Source organism: Megascapheus bottae, chromosome 26 (assembly GCF_031878675.1).
Source record: "Megascapheus bottae isolate mThoBot1 chromosome 26, mThoBot2.hap1, whole genome shotgun sequence".
Taxonomy (NCBI): Eukaryota; Metazoa; Chordata; class Mammalia; order Rodentia; family Geomyidae; genus Megascapheus; species Megascapheus bottae.
The window spans coordinates 22,475,307-22,493,942 of NC_143534.1; the positions used below are offsets into that span (position 1 = coordinate 22,475,307).

The 18,636-nt window shown below is 38.7% G+C and overlaps 1 protein-coding gene across 11 annotated transcripts in view; it reads right to left on the reverse strand.

Moving 5' to 3' along the window:
- Positions 1–18,636, reverse strand: part of Pard3 (par-3 family cell polarity regulator) — a 575,898-nt gene that overhangs the window by 179,172 nt on the left and 378,090 nt on the right. For 8 of the 11 annotated variants that reach the window (XM_090319128.1, XM_090319127.1, XM_090319126.1 and 5 more), the window contains one exon: positions 6,888–7,119. In XM_090319128.1, coding sequence (XP_090175254.1) covers positions 6,888–7,119 — 232 coding nt within the window. Of the gene's footprint in view, positions 1–1,271; positions 1,391–6,887; positions 7,120–18,636 lie in introns of those variants that run through there. The other 3 variants (XM_090319131.1, XM_090319130.1, XM_090319129.1) reach the window with 1 other exon arrangement.

The window sequence follows — 18,636 nt, forward strand, 5'->3', positions numbered from 1 at the left end:
GACACTTTCTAGCCTTTTTTTATTTTTGTGTTTTTGTTTTTTTTTTAAAGGAAAGCCAGGAACCTCAGTTTCAGTTGAAATGAAAAGAAGCATACATTAAGTCGTTGGCATTTACAAATCTGGAACTTAGTCCAAAGAAGTCTCTTGCCGTGTGTACTTATAAAACAGGGCCTTTCTCTGCCCAGGGAACAAATAGGAAAACAAATGAAAGTTATGCAGACAGACCCTCTCTTTCACAGTTCTTATCGGTGCACAGCCTTGTTACTGGATCTCCTGGAAAGATGTTGTTTTGTTCATACATGTTTTAACTGCATGAATCATTAGCATAACTTGCCACTTAATTTTACCAATGTAAAACTGGTCCTATTAATCCACACTGAAATTAGTCCTGAGTGATCAAATCTCTGACATGGTAAAGCCAGTGTGCCTTCTTAGTGCATAGGTCTTACGGGTTGGGGTAGTGTGGGGTAGTGAGGAGTTGGGTGGGGGAGGGAGGGCTTGGGTGAGTTGGGTGTGTGGTATAAGGAAATGGAGGAGTGGAATGGCCGGGCTGGAAGCCTCTACCAAGTCTGAAAGAGGTCAATTCTTCTTAAAGGCACTCACTCAGTTCCATAAGACCCTTTATTAAGTGGTTTCCATCTTCCATATTTATTTTTAATTTGGGTGCAATTCTAACAGTCTCAGGAAAGAGAACTCGTTGGAGTGTTTTCCTGCAGTCCCAGCGCCCTGCATAATGGAGTGACTAAGCAAAGGCTTCATACAAGGGAGATGGCTTCATTCTACAGAAAGGGTAGTTTGAGCTCCAGGCACCCGATCTGGATCTGACGTGGAAGGAACACTTGTCCAGTATACTCCAGAATCACTTCTAGAGGAGAGTCGAACTGGAGGTCTCAGCAAACCTCAGGACAGCTATTGGCCCAAAGAGCTCTCCTTCCATATGCTGGGGAGAATTGGCTAGCTCAGTGATCCTGAGGAATGCAGAGAATTCTCTAACCGTATTTTCTGTCTAAACTCTGTAACCCATAAAGAAACAAACCCTTTGTCTGATTATCACTCTACCCCATGCATCTCACTGAAGGAATGCCTTCTGTCACCCACACCCCCATCCAGAGGACACAGGGTGTGCTTTACATAATCTTGGAGGCAGTAACTGGCATTAAATGTTAGACTTGAAATCAAGATCAGAAAGTTCCAAATTGATGTCTGCAGGAACTACTAAGCCATCCAAACTGCTGATGCCGGAAACAAAATTCATCAACAGCCACTAGGAATTCATTGAAAGTCAATTTATTGTTTGCTTTTTTAAAAAACGACTGGCAACACGTGCTGCTCAGGACAGTTTTGAATCTGCTCTGCTGTTCATCTCTTCTCAGGCTTCAGTTTGGCATGGCTAAATGAGAAACACGGTACAGACACACAGTTAGTAAGCGCAGTCAGGAGCAAAGGCTACATGAACGGCTTCTACTCTCAGAGGCCTCGTGTGGCTCTTCCAAACTGCGGCATTCACTTCAAAGATCTGCTCTAACCCTTGTGCTCCAGAAACGACCATACTCTAGAAAGGAAAAGGTAGCACCATACCTGGTTCCACCAATAAAGCACTCACACTCAGTTTTCTATGGGCTTTACAGAACCCAGGTGGTTGTGCTGTTAGTGGAACATTCTGCTCTAATGGTATTGTTGCGATATTACTTTTGTTCTTGCTTTCCTCAGTGATAAGCTCTCAGTGATCACATATGGACAACAGCAAGAAATAAAACTCAGGCAGGTATGTTGGCACACACCTGGACTCCCCAATCCGGGCTACACAGCGGGGCCCTATCACAAAACAAAACAGAATGAACAGAAAGAAAGAAATCTGAAACATGGCACAGCAAGGTTCTTCGTAGGAGTCCAGTATGGTGGCACACAGAATTTTCAACATAAACAACACTTGTTCCAATTTCCTTCAAACGTATCTCAGATTATACTTACTCCAACAAGAGGAACACACACCTCGATGTTCTTAATACATGAGAAGACAGGATTTTAGGGTATTGTTGGGAATTTCTATTTGGAGTTGAAAATTAAGACCAAAATAAGTCGCTCACAAATGCTGTTGTTTTCTGTAGAAAACACACGTTTTCACTAGTAAGCAACCAAATTCCCTCCTAAGCATCATGTTCCATCTTTACCTCCTAGTGCTGCAAAGACCTCACAATATTTTAGAGTAAAAAATTGCAATCATCAGGTATCTGACAATCAAGCACATGCAAAGCCTCAACATTTTAGACCTTTCTCTTCATTCTGCACTTTTCAGGTGTGTCTGTTTGGAAGTACTTCATTCAGTCATAGTTGATACAAAGCCATTTTCTCGTCCTTTTTTCTTTTCTATTATTCTATCTTTTTCCCCTTCTTTTCTTTTCTGGTGGCACTGGAGCTTGAAATCAGGGCTTGGGTTTTTTCCACTCAAGGCTGGTACTCCCTTATTTTGAGTCATACTTGTACTTCTACCTTTTCCACCTTTGTCCAGGTTAATTGATAAGAGTCTCCTGGATTTGTCTGCTGGAGCTCGCTTCAAATGGGGATACTTATATCTTAACCTCCTGGATAACTAGGATTAGAGGAATGAGCCACTGATGCCTGGACTAAAGCCATTTTCATTAAGGCAGGATGAGCTACATATGTGCCAGAAAAGATGCCTTATATACCAAGGATAATTAATATAAACAGACATTTTACATTTCTGATTTGATTTCTTGCACATATATTTGCAATTTAAATTTGCCATGAAAGTAACTTTTGCTTTTTATATACTCCATAATTCACAAAAAGAAGAGGGGTTCACATGACTCTCATTCTTTCCCAGAGCAATAATTAACACATTTTATGAATACCATTCAGAAAACTCTGCGGTCTATATAACAGCCAACAAGTTGAAATTTCCACTCAGTGTACCATCAATTTCCTCTGCTACGTTTATGAAATACGGTGTCATAGTGTAGCCCTTAAATGTAGTCTAACAAAAAATGCCACACCTGTAAGGGCACGACTGTGTGTGTGTGTGTCAGGGGAACATTGGAGAGAGGAGAGCTTGCGAGACTCTCTTTGAAGGGAAATATATTACTTCAATTAGACTTTGAGGAAAAGGTTTTATGCTGCAACATTTGCCAAAAAAAGCCAGACTCTCAGTATCTGATGGCTCTTTCCCCTTAAGTCTTTTCATTGTCTACCCACAAAATAGAAGCAAACACAACACACAAAGATGCACAGCTGCCTTGTACTTGAGGCTTGTGCTGACCTGTTTCATCTGAACCTGGGCTGCACTGAGAAATGTATACATACACAAGCATTTTGATTAGCCTATTTCAAAGAAACATGGCTCAGAAAATCACATCCCAATCTCCTCAAAAGAACAAAGAGAAAGGAAGAAACTAATTTTAAAATCTTACGATATTCTCCTTATGCTGTTTGAAAGGGAAGAAAGATAAAAGAACCAACCCAAGGATTGATTAGGCTTAAATAATTAGAGGCACTAGGTATGCAAGATGTTTAAAAATCTAACAATGCTTCTCAAATACTAATGACATATAAAGAAAAACATGAAGAAAGGATTGAAACCTAATAGTTTTTGTTGTTGTTATTGTTGTTTGTGGGGCTCTTTAGCTCAAGACTCGCATTTTACCACTTTGCCACAACACCACTTCCACTTTACTGGTGGTTAATTGGACGTAAGAGTCTCACAGACTTTCACGCCTGGACTGGCTTTGAACAGTGATCCTCAGATCTCAACCTCTTGAGTAGCTAGGATTACAGGTGCAAGCCACCAGTGTGGGGCCCAATAATTTGTTTTTAAATAAAGTTTATGTTTAATAGATCACATACAACTCATTTTTAAGTAATAAACTTCAACTCTAAAGAGCTGAGTACCAGTGGTTTGTTATCAGATAGAGCACAGCCATGTCCAAAGATACCAGAATAGCATAGATTGCTTTTGCCCAAAGACACATTTACACCCTCCACCACTGAGAGAGAGAATAAGCTCTACTCCTAGGATTCTTACACTCTCAAGGGGTAACTGTTCCCAGCATGGCTGGTTTTAAGCTGCCATTGTGACAACTGGACAACTGGCCCTTCAAAGCTAATGGAGTGACTTCAACAAACCCTGTAAAGTTTTCCAGACACATTAGAAAAGCTCAAGTGTCTGTAACATTCTTACCAGTCATTCTTAAATACTTGGAGAATTGTAGCTCTATGTATGTATGTATGTATGTATGTATGTATGTATGCATGTATGTGTATGTATGTGTGTATCTATGTATGTGTGCATGTATGTGTATGTATGTGTGTATCTATGTATGTGTGTATGTATGTGTATGTATGTATGTATGTGTATCTATGTGTGTATCTATGTGTGTGTGTGTATGTATGTATATATGTATATATGTATATATGTATGTATGTATGTCAGTCATGGTGCTTGAACTATGGACCTAGGTGCTGTCCCTGAGCTCTTCAGCTTAAGGCTACTGCCGTACCTCTTGAGCCACAGCGCCACTTCCATAGAAGCTCAATTTTAAACAACAAACACACACACAAAAAATGAAATACTTCAGGTTACTACATTTGAATACACAATTCAAGTTTCAAAAGCATGTAGGCTTTTCATGTTTAAAAATGCGTTGAATTCTCTATCACAAAGGTGGCATTCATTACAAATTATATAGTTGAAATATATGTCATGCTTTGCAAGACCTTTAGAAGAAACAGAAGTGTAATGTGCTGCTCTTCAGGGGCTACCTACTCAGAAGGCTGAGATCTAAAGATTGAGACTCAAAACAATCCTGGGCCAGTTACTCTGGGAGTCACTTATCTCCAATTAACTACCAAAATGCCAAAAAAGAAGCAAAAGTAGTAAAGCACTAGCCTTGAATACAAAAGCTCAGAGAGTGACCAGGACCAGGCCCTGAGTTCAAGCCCTAAGACCTGTACAAAAGTGTATAGGTACATGCATGTATAAGTAGACATGTTTGTATATACATCTGTAACTACATATATGTGTATATGAAGATATATGTGTATATAAACATGTATGGATACACACACACACACACACACACACACACACACATGCGCGCACGCGCGTGCACCAACCGAAAATCTTTAACATTGGAGTTGCAATTTGCAAAGATAATTTCAAAGTAATAAAATTCCAAACTACTGGAAGTTCATGTTATTCCACATCAAAAACAAAACCCAGAGAAGTCTTGACTAGGGAGTGAAAATGAATAGGCTGTTAGTTTTCAATAAGGTGTTAGAAGCCTGTGGAAACGGACACAGGCCACATGTCAAGAGGTTTCCTCTCACCTCTTACTCTCTAATTTAAAGAAGAGAGTAGTACAAATTCCTTAAATCCCAAGTGATGAGCAGAAGCTTTATTTTTGCGTCTTGTGTGGGTACCAGTTTATGAGCTGTCACATTGCTTATATGGAATGAAAAGACCCTTGGTTAACACAGGAGCTCTAAAAAGCAGTTGAGCAATTTCGTCTTGTAAACATTTTTTGGACATGAAATATAATGAAGAAAGTTGATCTGACTGAAATGTATTCATAAGTAGTATATAAACAAGAGAAACTCAAACCTGGGAAGATTCCAAAGTTCTAAAGCTGGGGGAGAGAGTAGTGCAATTCTATTTCAGCTAAGGAGAGTACTATGTTATTAACTGGCCAGGCTTTGTCCAAGTGGAAGTCTCCAGTTTGCTTCTTCCTTTCCTTCTTTCCTCTTTGACACAAGCAGACATCTATGGAACTTATCTGTTGTGTTGTATAACCTGTAGGCTGGCTGTGATTCCTCAACTTTCCAGGCCTGACATATGTAATAAATGTCCTCAGTTATTGAGGTCAACCTAAAGACCATAAATCAGGAGATTCAATGAAAATAAAAACTCTTGTTCACATTTTGTAATTAAAAACAAATTAAAAGGAAAGGATTCATATTGCAAGATAACGACTTTTGGAAAAGTCAAGGGGCTGAGCTGTATGTTTTCAATTTTAAACCATCATCTTGATATGTTTAGGACTTTAATTTATGGAACAATCAAGCAATCTATATTTAACATTAAATGCCTGAATATTATAAATCACTTCAGATGAACATTTATAGGGGAGTTGCATTGCAACTTCTGAACAACTTGTCACTTTTATTGTATAAAAGTGATTTGTAAAAAATGATATGCTAAGTAATCCTAGAGTATAATTTAGGGACACAAAAACAACTGTCAAGTAACAGCCAGAGACTATGTTTAATGAAATCTTTACAGACTGAAGTAATAAGTATTAAATTAATCAACACAGCTTAATTGAAGCTCTATCTGTAACATTTTTTATTAGACTTGTTATTAATGAACCTTTAAATGCTACCACTAACTTGAGCTCTGTGTTAAATTTAAATAATGAGCCATTGTTCCCACACACAAAAAAGAACAAACACTACTTTAATAGCCCTTTGTCTCCTGAGATTTTTATTCTCAAGCAGAAGAAGAAACACAGTACCTTCTTCATCTCTTTACTATTTACCTGGTTGGCAAGGTATCATCTTGAAAGCTGCTGAAATGATTTGAGATAACTAAAGTGAAATCCTTAAGAAAGTAAAAATATAATAGCTAAGAGAAGAATTTCGGTTGTTTTCCCCAAAGATAATGATTTCAAGGGGTTCTACCACCTTTTATTAATCTCACCATCACATATACTGAAACAGCATTTCAGTATGGACTACACACAATGGTATATACTGCATCTAGGTCTATGGAAATGTACTCCTAATATTTACCCAATAAAGAAGTCCTCTAAAAACAGAACATATTCCACTGTCCAGGGTACATGACAGTGAGGTTTATGTAGGCAAGGACTTACCTGAACATGTCTCCCAAGCCTTTCAGCATTCCCTTCTTAGCTTTCATTTTATCTTTTTCTTTCTCTCTATCTTTTTTCTTCTCTTTTCCAGTTTTGTCCTTTTTCCGATCAGTCTTGTCCCCTTTCTCTTGGTTCCCATTCATCTGTCTCTCCAGAGAGTGTGAAGGCTGGTCACTGGCTGTGGATACAGATTCTCTTCCTGATCTTGAACTTTCTTCTGTGTCTTCTTCCACTTGAAAGAAAGAAGAAAGAAAAGGATTACAGAGAGTCACAGCAACTAAGTCAAGAAGCTGAAAGACATGAGGACACTACTGTCCTAAACGTTCTACAGCAAAAGGGCCCTGCTGCCATGGGTGTGGACAGCAGAGCTATTTAATGATGAAGAAGCCAACAAGGAGCTGAACTAAGTATGTGGGTGACCCCCACCAACATGGGTGGCCCACTGGGAATGGACTGCTGTATAAAAGACAAGGAAAATTTGCTTTCACTGTAGTTTGGAGGTTTCTTAAAGAACTGAAAATAGACCTTCCCTACGATCCCACCATACCACTCCTGGGCATCTACCCTGAGCATCATAACCCGGGCTATGATAAGGACACCTGCTCAGCTATGTTCATCTCTGCACTATTCACAATAGCCAGGCGATGGAAACAATCCAGATGCCCTACTGCAGAAGAACGGATACAGAAAATGGAATTCTACTTAGCCAACAGACAAAATAAAATAATGGCATTTGCAGGGAAGTGGATGAATCTAGAGCGAATCATGTTGAATGAGACAAGTCAAGACCAAAGGAATAAAAGGCGCATGGTATCCTTTCTATGTGGCTATTAGATCCAAACAGGACAAGGAGGACTCAATATTTTGGTACCCAAGGTTATGGACATGGTCATGGATAAATAAACATAACTACATGGACATAAAAATCAATGATGGGCTATATACTCTATAGACATAATGTTATATTATATAGATTGATATGTATCTATGACATACAAACCCTCAGCTTAATTTTAATTATGTTCTAAAATCTAAGTGCCAGTGATTGCATATAGAGATTCCCTTCTTGAATACTTGTTTGTTAAACATGACATTTGAAATATGATGTAAAAATCAATGTTAATTCTTTAATAAAAAAGAAAAAAATTGCTTTCACTGGGTCCCCTAATTATGTAACTATGCCCTTTGATCTGAACTATTTTCAGTTTATTGATAAGCATCTTATGTGAAAGGCAAACATCCCCCTGAAACCTGAAATGCCAAGACTCAGGAAACCACCTTGTTCCTGTTCTATTCCAGTAATAAAGTGATAACAACTTCTCTGGAACTCTTCCAAAGACAAAGACTGAGATAACAGCCCTGGAGGCAACCTTCTTGTGACTGGCATTGTTTTAACTGTGCATATCTTTCTCATTCCCTGCCCTTTCTTTTTCCTGAAGCCAAAGTCTACACCTCTGAAAATGGCTGACAGTATAGTAAGTGCTGCCTTCCTATAGCTACCATGCATTTCTCTGCATTTTACCCTGTCTTTTTATGTGGCATATGGAGGCAAATGGATGGACCTAACTTGAACTTTGGGCCTGGTGTCTAAAACCCTGGTTTAAGCACCCAGGGTTAGTACAAATAGCTACCATATTGACACTAATGCACTTGTCAGTGAGTGTGCAGTGCAGACATGGTGAGAACTCCGCGTGTAACATCTACCGCTCAGGACCATGAGTTCTGTGTGCTCCAAAACTAAAGAAAGGGTACACGCAGCACTCCCCACACAGTTTTTCCTCTTCTTTAAAGATAGTGAAAATATAGTCTAGTGTCTCACTAATATGCTAAACTATACCCTTCGCCAAGTGAGCATGGGGACTTTCCAGGCATCCTGGTGTGTGCAGGTATGATTTCTGCACATACAAGTAGGCCCTATGGTTTTTAGCTTCAACAAATCCTCATGGCTGCTGGAATTTGTCTTTATAGGATTACTGAATTAGACCCACATTGAAAATAAATGCCACTATAGTCACGCTGAGTTCTACTACTGCCCAATGTTTGATACACCCAGCTCACAAGGGCAGATGAAGAGAAGAGGAGGGAGTCATGAAAACCAGGAAATCAATACCACACCTTCCATCTTTGCAGATAAAAGCTACTTAGTAATAAAAACATTCTATTCCTTAAGTTAATATGTCAAGTGTGCAGTCCAATGCTCAAATGGTGGTTTTCATTGGAGGACCAATAAGCAGCTACAGAAAGATCCTACTTACTCAAAGAATCTAAAGAATTTCTCTATTAAAAACCATAAATGTTCATATGTAGAGTAATTTTCAAGGCCTGCTCTGAAATTGGTCATCTAAAATTGTTCTTGCAGATACAATAAAAATTATGAGAGCTTCAGACTATTCCATAAAGTTCCAAAGTCATTTTTTTCCAGAGTCAACAAGTCAAGTATGGATTAGTGTCTCTGAGGTTCTAGTATATAGAACCAAATATGATAGTCAGGCTTCATCTCAATCTTTGGCTAGAAGTGACTTACAAATCAAGTTAACTTACCTTTAAGTAAAATCTAGTCTTGCCTATCTACAAGCCAAAGACCTCTTGAATTTCTAATAAATCCTAACAAGAATATGAAATCAGCAAAGACAATGCCAATGTATTCGACATGTGCTATTAAAACCCCGAATAGCAAATTACAGACATTCAAATGAGGACACAGTGGTGCTATATGTTTTTCAAGATGCCAGATATTTAGCATAATATCAAAAAAAGGGTCAGAATTCTTTTACTTGACACATTTGATTATAAACATGAGCCAATGTTTATCCCAGCAGGTCATGCCCTAGGAATAGCCAGAGAGTAAGAGCATTACTGTCTAAATCTGGAAGGTTCTCTGGGGGTCATTCAGGACACCTTCTTCTATTTGGCAGCGAGTCCCTCCCAGTCTAAGGCTGCCACCTTCACTGTGACCTCACTGCACAGTTATACTTCAGCAAGGCCTTTATTTAGCTTTTTGATTAACTCTGCTGTGACTGTTCAATTCCACGCTTCATACAGCATGAATCTGGATAATCTGTCATCTAGTCACCACATAGTCTGCCCAAAAGATAGTTTCAGGAGAAAGCACTGCATTTCAAAACTTTCCTGTCAATCCTGTGTGGTCATTTAATGCTTGTGACTCGTAGCTCACATTGATGAAATCACACCAAAAGATCAAATGTGTACTGTGGAATCAAGCCCAGAAAAAAAAAATAACTTTAGAGAGTTTGGCCTTCCCCTATTTCAGGTTATATAATGATGACCTACCTTCCTCCTCCAAAAGATATGGGGGCTCTGAAAAAATATGCTTATCTTCCTTTTTATTAATATAGGAATAGTAATTGTAATAATAATAAGTAGTAATGACTAACTAATAATAAGTAACAGTAGTGGTAATAATAGCAATAAGTGGATTAGAGTAAGTTAGTACTTTCAGATAAACATGGGAAGAATGCTGAGTTAAAGAAGCAATATCATTTGCTTTGCACAGAGCAGGGATAGAATAATCTGGACAGCTGGCCCAGAGGCTTGTTAATTATGTGTAGTTTTCCTTTAAATGAAAACTCCCTGAAAGAATGTAAATGTAGTTTAGGCAAACTGGCTTTGTCCTACTTCTTGCAGACCATGACTTCTGGATATCTTCTGGTATCTTCAAATTCAAAATAACTGAAAACACTATTAAAAATTATTTTCAGAAGCTCCAAAAAATAGGTTTATTCATATACACAAATAAGCTATACAGAAGTGAGTGAATGTTCTAGTTTCTTCATGGAACCACATTTTATACATTTGAAGAGCTCTTTGTATATTTTTATTATTGTACTTCTCCTATAATATCACATGTATGTCTGTCTCCAATGCTCTAAAAAGGACTATAAAGAAAACTACAACTATAAAGAAATGCTTACTGAAATGAAAGACAACTGGTATACCTGGCCAACAACTTCTCCTAAACATGTTTTTATCTAGTTTCTTAGTACCACCATTCTCCCGTCTTCAAAAGGTACATAACCCTCTCTTTTACTGAGGCCTCACAAGCCTAACCACAGCCCAGTATACACACCAGTACTGGACTACCCATTGTGCGTGGTTTGCCTCAAATCAGTTTCTATATAATTTTATGCTCTTATTGTTAGTGTTGTATGTATCATCTGATGGGTTTTATGACCCTTTACAATGTCTGAAACTATAAACAAAAACAGGAGCTCAATAAATGTAAATGACTTCGTCTTCCACAGTAACCATTATCATAAATCATGAATGGAAATATCAGTAGCAATTCTGTGAGTTTTCTGCCTAATAGTTTTGGCAGAAGTTCAAGGGGCATATGTCTGCTCTTGGCTCAGTAACAGAATAAATGCATTGCCTTCACAACTCACTATATGCTGAAGTTGTGTTTGTTGCCAATTCTTTTCAAATTCACAATAATTTTCTGGTGTATATAATGCAACTGATTTTCTAAATTGGATGAAACAGAGAAAGTATTAAATCATTTATTAACTTTGGGCTTTGTAACCTCATTTTATAAAATGAAAACTCCTACCTCACTTTACTGCCCCAAGCAAGTGGATGTTTAAAATGATACTTACACATCTGAGAATTCTTTATGCTTGTTCTGAACATTCTAATTTAGATACTACATCATCAAAGGAACTCTATTGGGGGTATACTGATCTAAGTAAGCTCTTTGAATGCCAACTAATTAAAAATATTTAGCAATATGGAGCTTCATATGTACAAACATTAGATGTTCCTTTAAAGTATTGCAATGTATATGCTTCAAACTTAGAAATTATCGGTAGCTAACAATAAGACTTTCTCACTGTGTCATAACCCTATGTAAAAATTATGTGGTTCATAAAAGCTCTACAAAATTGGTTGCATATGCTTAATATTTTAAATCAGATATACTCAAAGTCTCTGAGATGTTAGTTTGACTCTATGTTTTAAAGCCAATCATTGTGAATTTAATACTAACCCTATAGTAGTTGCTATGGGAATATTTTTATTTCCTTGTTCTAAGAAAATACAAAATACTTATGTAAACAATATTTTAACTAATAAAAGTAAATAGTGATACATCAGCAAATGACTTGATCTATTGTGTTCATATACTAAATTATAATGCAAGAACTAGTCTTATGCTAACATTTAGATAATTTATTATTTTAAATGCCATATAAATTTTGATGTTTTCCACTTTAGTTCTGCTCTTTAGAGATTATTTACTTTCCTTTTTCAAAGAGCCTGAACAAAGAAAGATGGTTATCTCCTCCCAAACAAATAGGAATGCCTATTTCTGACAACATTTCTGCCTGTTTTAACCTACTCTGTGCAGTGAACTTTCAGTTTCTCTCCCATATGATCACCTAAAAAGACAAGTACCTTCTCATTCTTTTTGTAATGAAGGTAAAGCATGAATCTGCTTATTTCTCTTTAATGCAGAACAGTCATTCTGCAATTAAGACATACCTAATTACCATGTTTTCAACAGATGCAAATGTAGCTCAATTAAAATTCTAGTCTGCATTACTAATTAAGCTACTCAATTCTAAAAGGTATCATGTTAGGACTAGGTCACCAAGAAGTTTGGAGAAGATTGGGCACTTATGTGTTCATGATTATGGAGAAAGTGACAGTGGGTTTTATTTGAAGCCCAACGTTCTGCATCTGCTACCATATATAAAGTGCCTCTATCTAGTCACCACAGATATTTACTATCGAAAGTTGCCTCCAAAACACATGGTCATCAGTCATTTTTTCCCTATTGAGAAGTGATCATTGATTACGGATTCTGTAAGGATCTGTTGCTTGCTTATTCAAAACGCATTTCTCCTTTTCTTCCTGCAATAATATTTTGTATTACTGAGTGCTAGTCAAGAGAATGTTAATGTTTAGACCAACTTATGGGTGCTGTGACCTGTGATGTGTCAGTCCAAAGGTCATTAGGCCGACTGACATTGATCACATCAGACAGAATACATATTTTCTATGTCTGTAGCAATCATCAGTTTCCAACAGGAAAGGAGGCAGCTCCTGAGCTCTGAGCTCTGAAATTACCCACATAAAACTATGAAAAGTAGAGCAGAAGGGGAAGAAAGAGATTTGGTGACATCAGAAGGGGTATCAGTGTTCGAGAAGTAATGTACCCACTACCTGACTGTAACCCCTCTATACATTACCCTGACAATAAAATACAATTAAAAAAAAGAAAGAAAGAAAGACATTGGTTGTTTGATGCAACTCCTGGGCTGTGGAATTAATAAACAAACTCTAAATCTGCTCAATTCTAGAATCCAGCTATACAAAACACTGCATTTTCTAGCATGTAAATTGTTCTGAGTTGAATTTACTAGTAAATGTAGCTGAAAGCACCCTAATGGGGACAGGATGTAAATCAAGTTTCAGAGCAGTTGTGGATTGTCTTCACTGTTATTTCCCACAAGTGTAAGACTTAGCAGTTAATGGCATTTTAGGTGTTCCTGACAATTTTATTGGATTTAAATAAATTGTTTAATAGGCATAAACTGAGAAATACAGAACAAAAATGGTAATATCATTTCCTAGTCACCCCTCAAAAAGGCAAGACCTTGGACCTTGTATCAGGTGAATATGTGTTGAAGAATGAAGAGCCCAGTAACATGAAGTAATATCTTTACTGGGTTTTCACTGGGCTCCTTTTATCAGGAACTACCCAAGGGATTATGAAACTTTAATGACACAAACATTTACTTTGGGAGTTTGACAATTTACAATTCACTGTGGAAGATCAAATGAGAGAAAAAGAGAGAAAGGAAAGAGAACAGGGTGGCGGGGGGGGGGGGGGCAGAAGAAATCCAAAACTGAGGACTGGTGGCTCACACCTGTAATTCAAGCTGAGAATGATGGGTTTTTTTTTGTTTGTTTGTTTGTTTGTTTGTTTTCCTTTTTTGCCACCGCTGGGCTCAAGCTCAGGGCCTGAGCACTGTCCTTGGATTTTTCTCAAGGCTAGAACTCTACCACTTAAGCTTCAACACCACTCCCGCTTTTTCTAAGTACGTGGTACCAAGGAATCGAATGCAGGTCTTCGTGCATGCTAGGCAAGCACTCTACCACTAGGCCAAACTCCCAGCCCGAGAATGTTGGTTTAAAGCCAGCCTGAACAAGAAAGTTGATGAGACTCCAATTAGCTAGCAAAAAGCTGCAAGCAAAGAAATGGTTCACATGGTAGAGTGTCAGCCATGCATAGAAAAAGACGACAGCTTGAGGCCCTGAGTACAAGTTGCATTATAAACATACACACATACACACACCCCTCATACAGAATGACTCAATCTTCAGGAGCTATGAAAGCCATTTAAGTTACTGATGGGAAATTTCACCACACCACCAACTGATTTCTGTTACTGAGTGCTAGATAAATGAACACTGCAATAAAATGTAATGAGGACCGGACACACAACAACTGCACGGTGGGAACTGAGCAAGTAGTGGGGACAAAAGTATCACTTTAGCTTCTTATTTAAGATCAATACTTTGATGCTGTAAAAAAAAATATAGGAAATGAACAGCTAGTAACACAGATGGTGGAGTAACAGAATCTGCCATTTTGGACACTGACTTTTAACATTAGAATGTGAAACTCTTGGCAAAGCTCACATTTTGCTTTTAATGAAAATCTGTGGATTTTCATTACACATAGAAGGCGGTCATGAAACACAAAGACCAAAGAAAGCAGATATAACTAAAAGATGTAGTATAAGAAAAGTAACATATACAACAAAAAAAATAAGTAGGACCATGAATGAATCATGTGACAATTTGTAGTATTACCAGAGAAGTGACTTCATAACTAGAGTTTCCAGTAGATGACTTACACACAAAAAATTCTACTCTAAAAATAGGTTATTTACATTAAAAATTGCTAAAAAATTCAGTTTATGTAGATAGATGGATAAAAGTAATAAGATCATTTATTCCCCAAGCAAGACACACCCTTCATTTTTCTCTGTCTAACCATTTCTTATCCATCTCCCAAACAAAGTAGGTAAAGAATTCACAAAGATTCTGACAGGATGTCACCTGTCACCAGTTATCCTTTTCTTCTTCTGTGCCCTGCTGCAGAACACACATCTGATGCTCATGTCCTCAGTGTTATGCATTCTTGCCTCCTTCCCCACTCCTCCACTCCTTGTTCAGGGGTTTGAACTAAGGGCCTCACATTTATTCAGCTTGCTTGCTTGCTCGCTAGCTGTTGGTACTCTACTACTTGAGTCATCCTTCTAAAGTGATTTTTTGCTGTTTCACTGGAGGTAGAATCTGATACACTATTTTGCCCAGGCTACTTTAAGTCTTAGTCCTCCAGGTCTTGGACCTACTGAGAAAGCTTGGTAATGAAAGGAGTACACGTAGAGATGTGACTGCTAAGATCTAAACCTGGCAGTGCTAGTGGGAGAGAAGCCGGCAGCAGCACAGCCCATCTCCATGTGGAGATGATGCTTCGTGCATCAACACGGGCTCTTCTGTGTCTGCCAAACACCTTTCTCACCTCACTAAGAGTGATCTTGCCCCCAACATGGCTACTTGATATCTCTTTCCTATAACTCCTCTCCCTCATGACTGCAGCAGTCCTACTTGAAATTCTTTAAATGCGTTCAAAGGTCAGCAGGCTAAAAGGCAAATAATGTCTGTAATCTGCTCTCTACTTACTATTCCTGCCACCCCGCCATGGTATTAAGAGTTTGAGCCCAGGGTCTCATGCTTGCTTGGCAGGTGTTTTACCTGGTGCCACAACTTCACTTTTTTGTTGTGGTTGTTTTGCTTTTGCTTTAGTTAATTTTCAAACCGGAGCTTGCACCTTTGCTTGGAAATGGTTTCAAACCCTAATCCCCCTACCTCCCTACCTAATGTAGCAGCGATTCCAGGCACACTCCACCATTTTTAGTTTATTCTTTAAGATAAGATCTCGTTAACTCTTCCTCCCCCCCCCCTTCCAGGTGACTAATAACCCTGCACTTATTTTTGTCACCTAAGTATTTTGGGTTATAGGCCTGAGCCCCCGTACCTGGCTCTGCCTACATCTTAAACTTCATTCTTTCTATGCCCTCAGGAGGACATTACACACAAACCTAAGACCACTGTGACCCAGCTGGGCCCCTCTGCAATCAGTCATAAGGCAGAGGAGAAATAGCAATCAGCTCAAGGGATACCAGTCTGGGAACCACCCACCTCTCCAGCTCTTTCCCCATCCCTAATTCCACTTAGGCTGGCTTTACCTCGGTTGCCATGACAATCTGTATTGCTACAAGGACACTTAATCATGGGGTTTATCAGAAGGTGGCTTTCCAGCCTAAGTCACATTCTAACAACTCAAGAACTTAGAGCCTAAGAGTCAGATGACAAGTGCCAAGACTCATGAACACACGCCTATATGCTCTGATGTGCCTCTAGTGGAATGGACTTTCCCATTTGAAGAAAAAAAAAAGAAAAAGAAATCACAGGAGTAAGGATGAGAAAATATGTGTTCTAACATCCAGTTTGTAGGTGTGATCTTGCCCAAATATTTAAACACATCTTACTCTAAACATGGAGATAACTGAAGAGGCTATTGCTCAAACACTTTAGATATTTCTTTCATTGCACTTTGAGCTTAATTTCTAAACTAGAGGGGGATAAGAGGGCAAAATGCTAGACAGGAGGAAATCTGAGTTATCAAATGCAGTTTGTTATTGTGTCAATAATTTGCTCTAGCAGCTTTCATATTACATGATGCAATAATATAAATTTACTTTCCTCTTACTGCAAGCCTAAATTATGCATATTTTTGAGTAACATTTTTTTCTCTCCTAAGACATATACTGTATGAAAGAAGGCAAACTATGAAAAAGCAAAGTCTCATTTTGCAAGGCATAAAAAAATGCTCACATTCACAATTCTAAACTTGTTATAGCTTAAAATTGGAAGGCACACTTAATAGGAGATTTATGGCTTTTTTGTGTTTCATCTCCTCCATCCTAACAAAAAGCTGTTAGTAAATTAATAATAGGACTTATAATTAGTGACAACTTTTAATTATAGAAAAAAAATCCTGGGATTCAGTATTTTTAAGAAAGAAAACAAAGCAATGCTATTGCCTGCCGTTTTCTTGGTAGCAACAGCCTCTGATTTATGACAGGGAAGCAGAAGCAGCTTGCTGAGCCCGGGGCTGGGTGTGTAATTTGCATAGAAGAAGGAGCAGATTGTAGATGCTCTGACCTGTCAAACACAGGTAGGGCCTCAGAGATAATGGCTCCCACATACAAAGCTCCATCTTGATCCAGACAGACACACACAACAAGGAGAGGCCAGATGGATTAAATGGGAGACAAAAACGCTGGCTTCTGCCTTCTCTGCAGGAAGAACGTAAGTGCTACAGAAGATGACAGATACCAGATATCACACAGATCCCGCCCCAGTCTCTTGGCCCCCAGTGCTGTGCTTATGCCATGATTTCAACACTGCAGAGAAGAGGTAAGCCTGTTCAGAACTATGAAATCTACTCACTGGGGAGGTGACTGAGCTGGCTGACAAGCACAATCAACCATGTCTATGCATGTGCCTTCCTCTTAAAGAGCCAGGTGAATGAAAGAGACTTTACCAGCCGGAGACTCTGTTCCCAGCAGCCTCCCTCCCTCCTTCACCCCTTTCCTTTTCCCTTTCCCTTTCTTCTTCCCCTTCTCCTTTCCTTCCTTCTCTTTCTTTCCTTCCCTGTACAGCTTTTCAACCTCAACCATCTTTTACCCAGTTTACACAGGACCATACCTCCGTAACGGCTGTTATTTCTGACGAGACTTGTCTGCTAATACAATGGTCCTCTTTCCTCCATGGACCTCAGTGAAGGTTCCAGAAGTTAAAAGGCAGGATAGAGATGAGTAAAATAAATGGGTACAGAAGATGAGGGGATGTTAATATTGGAAGAGACCTCAGAATCTACCTGGACATCTAATTCACAATGTAATAAATTTCTTCCTGAAACCTGCAAACCAATGTCTTTAAATTCTAAAATTCGGGGCTGGGAGTTTGGCCTAGTGGTAGAGTGCTTGCCTAGCATGCACAAAGACCGGGGTTCAATTCCTCGGTACCACATACATAGAAAAAAGCCAGAAGTGGTGTTGAGGCTCAAGTGGTAGAGTTCTAACCTTGAGAAAGTCCAAGGACAGTGTTCAGGCCCTGAGCTCAAGCCCATGACTGGCAAAAAAAAAAAAAAATTCTAAAATTCATTTTTTAAAAAAGGAACTTATAACAGTGATTCCAAAAGTAATTGCAAAGGCGGAGGACAGCAGGGAGGAAGACTAACAGAGGCCTCCATATTCCCACACCACAGGTCACAACACAGTTCTGAAGTCAGTGATCTGTTTGTCAACCTTCATTTTCCCAAAGGGAGAAATGAAAGCTTGAGAAGATGAAGCAGTTTGACTCAAATCTTAACTTGATTACAAGAGAGTCCAAGAATGCACAGGTCACTGGAACCCCACGTTGGAGCTTGCTCAATCTGTTCATATAATTTGGACAATTCAAACCCCAAACACTTGAAATTCACTTGCTTTTCATTCGCCAAATCCAAAGTTCAGCAGTGTGCTCGGACAGCCAGTATTAGTGCCAGGAATGTTGAAGCTGTGGAATTCTGTGGTAGCAGGGGCACCTTCCCTTGTCCAGAACTGGGCCTTGGTTGATGTAATTATTTGTCTCTTGAAGAAAGTTACACCAA